This window comes from Schistocerca gregaria, chromosome 2, assembly GCF_023897955.1.
Source record: "Schistocerca gregaria isolate iqSchGreg1 chromosome 2, iqSchGreg1.2, whole genome shotgun sequence".
Taxonomy (NCBI): domain Eukaryota; kingdom Metazoa; phylum Arthropoda; class Insecta; order Orthoptera; family Acrididae; genus Schistocerca; species Schistocerca gregaria.
In genome coordinates, this window is record NC_064921.1 from 114,744,666 (window position 1) to 114,751,569 (window position 6,904).

Here is a 6,904-nt window from a genome sequence, read left to right on the forward strand (position 1 = left end):
CTTATGTAACTTAGTTTCTGTTGAATCTATAAGATAAGTGTACGATGTACAGAGGATGTCAAAAATTTTATTAGTTTTAGACAGTCTTTAGGCTACAGAACTGTACACACTCGTTTAACCCTAATATTCCTTCGTTTTAAAAACATTTGTGCTACTGCTTGTTTCTGTCAACAAGACAGCTCCAGTTGCACTCCTACGTCATGGCAACTTTCGTGGAACCTGTAGTTTTATCCCAGAAACAGACTCCAGCTTTCACAGTTTTGAAGAATTAGTAGAAAGTCTAGCTGCAATTGCTATAACACTTTCATACTCCTATGTCAGCTGTGAAAGTCAGTCTTGTGCTATTGAGATAAGAAAATGAACTGGAAAAAAGGAGTGACTTAAACTATATTTCATGAGGAGTTCGAACCATTGTCATACGACATAAAACATTCTTGATATGGTACATGTGCACTTACTCACTTGCGGTGCTTTTGAGAGATTTGTCGTCTGTTTCATTCATTAATCATCTGTGGATCAATGGCTCAGGTGGTTAAGTGTCAAGTCGATCCTTGGATTGCTTGGAATTCGAGTTACAGTGTTTTGCATGTCATTCTGTGCGACTTCAACTCTTAATATTTCGTGTATGCAATATGTAGCAAATTATGCTTCAGACGCTACATTTTAGATCCTCAAAAACTGGCCAGATGAGAAGGTTACTAGATCAAAGGAAGCAACGACTTGGATCGTAGATGGTGGTGCACTATTATTTATAATCTTTCATCCTGCAATTGATTTACTTGTTACATGCTTTGTTAGGTATTTTCATATCATATTCACTCATTTTTGAAGTTGGAAAGAAAAAAAGCGATCTTTATAGAAATCAGTTTATTTCTGTTTTACATTTCATGTATGCAGGACACGTCCTGGTAGCGTGTACAGGTCAAGGTGTTGGGCTCAGCCATAGATTTTAGTGGCCATATTTTCCGTAGCCCCCGAGTCCTCCAAATCCACCTCCGTAGCCTCCGCCGAAACCGCCGCCGTAGCCTCCACCGAATTTGCCTCCGAGGCCTCCTCCGAGACCACCGCCCAGGCCTCCTCCGAGACCACCGCCGAGACCTCCGCCGAGACCGCCGTGGCCGGCGCTGACGACGTAGGGCACTGGACGCTTAACGACGTAGGGCTGAGGTACTGGGACGGACACTGGGGTGGGGACCTTGACGGGGACGGGCACAGGGTTGTCCACAGGGACAGGGTACGGCTGCGGTACGTGGACGGGAACAGGCCGCTCCACGGGGACTGTCACTGGAACCCTCACTGGAACTGGGATGGTATTCTCCACAGGCACTGGGACAGGGACGGGGACTCTGTTGACAGTCACCTGAGGGGCCCCGCCACTGATGCCAGCTCCAATGCCGCCTCCAAGTCCGCCCCCGAGTCCACCAGCATAGCCGCCTCCATAGCCACCTCCGTAGCCGCCTCCAAAGCCACCACCGTAGCCACCTCCGTAGCCACCACCGAAGCCACCTCCGTAGCCTCCCAGGGAGCCGGTGAGTCCTCGCTTCTCCTTCACCTGCTGCTCCTCAGCCAGGACTGACAGGGCCAGACCGCACAGGTACACGCACACCTGTTGAGGAAAACACCATGGTCTATACAACTGTGTGTACTGGCTGTGCAAGAGTCTTGCGTTAACTCTGAAACATCGCAAGGTGTCATTACAGGTCAAACAATGGCTGTTTTGAAAAACAATAGGAACAGTACATTCTTCAAGCAGTAATTTTTTTTGCTGCAATAAAACAGCGGATTTGATGGTTATTGACAATCAGATTATGCATGGTCGACAGATGTGTGCTACACAGGAAAGAAATAATTACTAATTTTTTTTTGTATTACTGCTTTTTGGATGTCTGAATTCCACTTTTATATGAAAAAGTTGCGTAATCTCCTTGTGATATGGAAATGAGATGTGTTACTGCCTTTTTGGATGCCTGACCTCCACTTTCCAATGAACAGGTTGCGTGATTTCCTTGTGATATGGAAATGAAATGTAGTTGATTCGGGAAGCTTGTAAACCTCATTGTGAGTACACAAGTGTACAATGGAAACAGATTTAAAAAAGGGAATTGTAATTAGAAAGTTTCTCAGCATGAAACAAAAAGTTAACTAACTCACTACGAATAGTGAAAACTATAGCCGTGTCATAGGGCTACACTAAAACAAAAAGACCGGTGGCAAAGGAACTCAAATACGTGCAGGTAATGCATGTGGCTATCGGCGTCAGTTCTATGTCGTCAAACAAGCACTACGTCAGTATTACGGCGTGTTTTATGAATCAAATTATTTTTCTTATATAGTTTTCTGTTACGCCAGAAACTAACCTTCCATATGACTTATTAAATCAATATAGTATCCAGAGATGGTCACAGACAGCCGGTTCTGTTTGCAAGCAAAACATGTTTCGAAGATGTTGATTGAACCTGACTGAAAGTGGCTGGAAAAGCTAAAAACATACAAAAATAATAATCACAAGGAAAATACCAACGTAAAAATGAAAATGAACGTTATTGTGGTGTGTACCAAACGTTTCGTTTCAGCAGATGATTTATGAAACTACTTTTTCTTGGCAAATAATGACTAGGGTTAGCGCAGTTTCTTGGATTACGTAATTAATTACAGGAGAATAGAAAAGGAAATTATGTATCTGTTAGATGACAGTTAGGTAAGGGTGCCGAGAAGCACTTCTGACGTTGAGCTTGATAATGGAAGCCAGACTGAAGAAAAATCAAGGCACGCTCATAGGATCTGCGACGCACAAAAAAAATTGAACAATGTAAAATAGTACAAACTGCTCGGAATTCTGAGGAAAAATATGAGTGAGCTATAGTGAAAGTCAGAAGTACAAAATCCAAGACAGAACAGTAAGACTGCAAGACCAAGAACCAAGAACCAAGTGCCCGGATTAAACAGGATGTAAGGCCGGGATGCAGTCTTTTACCCCCACCGTTAAATCAAACAAGAATGAACGTTCAAGTTTAGAATGAAAATTCAGTATGAAAGGCTATCAATGATAAGACTGATCACATGGCTGTCCTCAGGGAAAGTGAAGAAGATTTGTTATGGTTGTTGAATGGAATGAACAATCTAATGAGTACAGGATATGGTTTGAGAAGAAATCGAAAAAAGACAAACGTAATGAGAAACAACAGAAAAGAGAATAGTGACAAACATTAGAATTGTTGATCACGAAGTAGCCGAAGTTAAGAAATTCTGCTACGTTGGAAGCAAAATAACTCGTGAGGGACGAAGCAAGGAGGCAAAGATGGCATTCGTAGTCACGAGAAGCTGCTGATATCAAACATAAGCATTAATTTGAGGAAGAAATTTCTAGGAACTTGTGTTTGGAACACAGTTTTATATGACGTGTATCGTGGACAGGTGCCATAGGAGAACGTTGAAAATGAGGTGGGCTGGTAAGGTAATACGAGGTTTTCGGAAGAATCGGAGAAGAAAGGAACATATGGGAAACACTGACAAGAAGAAGGTACTGGATCATGGCACATGTTTTAAGAAGTCAGGGAATAAGCTCCGTAGTGCTAGAGGGAGCTGCAGAGCATAAAAACTGCAGAGAAAGACAGAGAGTGAAGTTCGTCCGACAAATAACTGAGGACCTTAGGGAGCAAGTGGTACTGTGAGATGAAGAGGGTAGCGCACAAGAGGAATTCATGGTGGAAGGCATCAAACCAGTCAGAAGACTGACAACTCAAAAGAAGAAGAAAATAACTAGTTACCAGAATGGAACGATTTTGATCTCTCACGTCGAATGAAGTACTTCAAAAGGGTTTTTAATAATTTGCCAATATTATGATGAACTGTGGTATTGTATCAGGCTTTGCACAATTCCCTCGTGGAAGCCATCCAGCACAAAATCGGTTATGACACTGCGAATAAGAGGTGGTTCTGACTTCCAGTAAATGAAAGTAAACCTGGGGACAGTTTCTAAAAGAGAAACCAAGTAAGAAAACTTGAATCACGCGAACGACGCTGGTAAAGTAAATACAAGTGAAAGATAGATACGGAAAGGGATGGATAATCTCTGGCAATTCTATATAGTGGCCGAAAGTATCTGTCGCTTTACATCAGAACCAAATTTTATTATGTGGAATTGTATTTCATAGTTTCGAAAGGAGTCTGAAATAAACTGAGTTGTCGCGCTCGATCTCTTATGCAAAGAATGCAGAGTTCGATAGAATCACAGTATTTTAGAACAATATACGTGAACGGTTACAGGAATATGTGGTTGCCACAACAGCCCCAGACAGAAACGCGGGAGGTTAAGCAACTGAGATAAAGTAAATGCAAATCAGTATTGTATGAGACGCAAGAAGAAAGAGTTTCACCTCTGAAATGAGTATCCATTTACTCTGGAGTGTAATACAGTTGGATAGAAATCCCACTAAATATACAATCTATGACTGAAATACACATCAGCGCTATATAACAGCTGGTCGGCGGGCACGATAATGTTTTGAATGTCAAATCAAACACCTTCCAGCCGTCTCAATTTCCTAATTTTTATTTTATTGGGTTACCAATTTCAGCGATATATTACACCATTTTCAGGTCCCCTGACCGATGTGCATAAAGATTCCAATCCAGTTCCGGTCAAAATAGGGGCCAGCATTCAAAGGCTGGTGTCTGGAGATTTCTGAGACAGCAATCTCTTAAAACATCACCTACCGACTGTTCAGTGTTGTGTTCAGTGTTCTAACAGTCGGCAGGTGATGTCTGAAGTGACCACTGTGTCAAAATTCTACAGGCACCAGTCTTTGAATGCTGGTCCCTATTTTGAGCGGAACCGAGTTTGGAAGGGGACTGAAAATGGCGCACAACATCGCTGAATCTGGTAGCCCAATAAAATAACACTTTGGAAATTTAGACTGCTGGAAGGTGTTTGATTTGACTTTCTGCACTCAACATCCGAGGTCCCGAACAATCTCTGAATTGATGGGCATACAGAGTAAAATGTCCTGTCGGGCAAGTGTGATAACCACTACTGTGTCTACTTGGGGGAACTGATATGAGGAGTAATCTGTTTCTTTCCGTCCCGATAATTTTATAGTGTGATTAATAAGTTACTCAGTGTACTCACCAGGATCCTCATTGCTGCTTGTGTGTCCTGCTGGGAGCGAGCAATGACTGATGCTGCTGCCAGGCGCTGGGGAGCTCTTTATACAGGGCTCTCCCACCTTCACTCTGCCCAATTACCATCTCCTGTCTCTCGTTGGAGCTCCAGCGCAGCGCAACCGTTTCGCTACGCGAGTAAGCTGTACCTGCTTAATGGGACTCCGAAAGTATTTCTGAGAAAGACGAGTGGAATAACTGGTGTGTTGCAAATCCCGTGGTTGCTGAGTCATCTGTTACACCACGCATGTTGAAGAAACCATCTCTTGTTGATCCCCTTTCTCCTTTGTCAAAATCTGAGTTACATCATTCGTAGAAAATTATCACCTGATAGGGATAGTTCCCACTCTACAATCTATTGCTTCAGTTTGTGAAAAAACGACTTTCTGTCAACAGGAAAGAGGGACTGACGAATTATACACGTCTTTTCATTTTAGACACAAACGTATTTATAATATGAAAACAATTATTACTGGCGGTTTTTTTTTTACGAAAAAATTTCCTTAGTATTTGTTACTTTTGTTATGTCGAATACAACATAAGATTTTTTAAGAAGTACTGCAACGTAATTTATTTATATCACTTTGAAATTCTATTACGATTTTTACATTCATATGTAAGGAACGGCTAGTTTTAAGTTACGTGAAAATGTCTGATGACAGATAGACAAGCAACCATAATTGAATGAAATCTAATTTTTTTCCACAAACTTTATTAACTGTAACTATTTATATATTTTGAAGTTTATTTCTTTGTTCTCCGTGTTATTTAGATTTATATGACAACGCATCGTTCAGGGAACACCATTTATGATCTATAGAAGTTTATTGGATGTATTTCCTTTACATTAATTACGAAAAGAACTAGCAAGAAAGCTTTCACATTTTAAGTTTGTAACATCGATTTTTTTGTTGTCCTATAGTAGGAGTTGGTGACGGATAATGTATGACAGCAACTTTTAATAATTGTTATCATATCATAAATATTATTGTATCTGAAATAGAAAGTTGTGTATGGTGTTAATTTGTTTTTAACCCTTTAAGTATAAAGCGCTTTGATAATGTCAGTTAATGTAAACGAACAACCATTTGGGTGTTAAGGTGGTCAGTGATTTTGTTCAAATCGCATCCGAAATTCAGACGCTCTGTATACACAGTTCATCCGTAAGTATCTTGCAAACTGTCGTGCAACGTTACCTATGTGCTGACGATTTGTTGTAATGAAATATGTTGTCCTGTAACTATTACGTAAATCTTTGTGCTGAAATGAGACACTGGCGTAACATCTAACTGATAGTAGATGCATATTCCTTATCGCGAAACAACAGAACTGATAGTTGTTCTTATTAAGGGCCAAACAAAAAATTGTGACACTGAAGTACCATTTTTTCTCGTGGTGGAGAGTCAATAACCATGAAAGGCACAAGAAAGTAACTGACAATCCCAAAATAAATGTTTTGTATCGACCATTATTATAACAAATTATTGTACGGAGGTCGTTCCTAAAGTAATGCTTCCTGTTTTTATTCATGGAATCTACAGGAGATACATAAATAACCACAGCATAGCTAAATAAAGCAATATTTCCACTTAGTCACCACCATTCGTTATGCGCTCTTGCTAACGGTGAACCAGCGCCTGCATGCCACGCATGTAACAATCGGAACCAGCTGAGGTTGACCACTTCCTTACAGTTTGACAACACCTTCCGAGTCTTGAAAATGTTCGCCACGTAGTGCATCTGT

At 40.9% G+C, this 6,904-nt stretch overlaps 1 protein-coding gene across 1 annotated transcript in view; it reads right to left on the minus strand.

The window, feature by feature from the left end:
• Nucleotides 1-5,173, minus strand: part of LOC126336464 (uncharacterized) — an 83,399-nt gene extending 78,226 nt beyond the window's left edge. Inside the window, exon 1 of the mRNA XM_050000203.1 lies at nt 5,129-5,173. Within this exon, the coding sequence (XP_049856160.1) occupies nt 5,129-5,140 (12 nt within the window). The 5' untranslated portion in view covers nt 5,141-5,173. The remainder of the gene's footprint in view (nt 1-5,128) is intronic.
• Nucleotides 5,174-6,904: the final 1,731 nt, after the last annotated feature.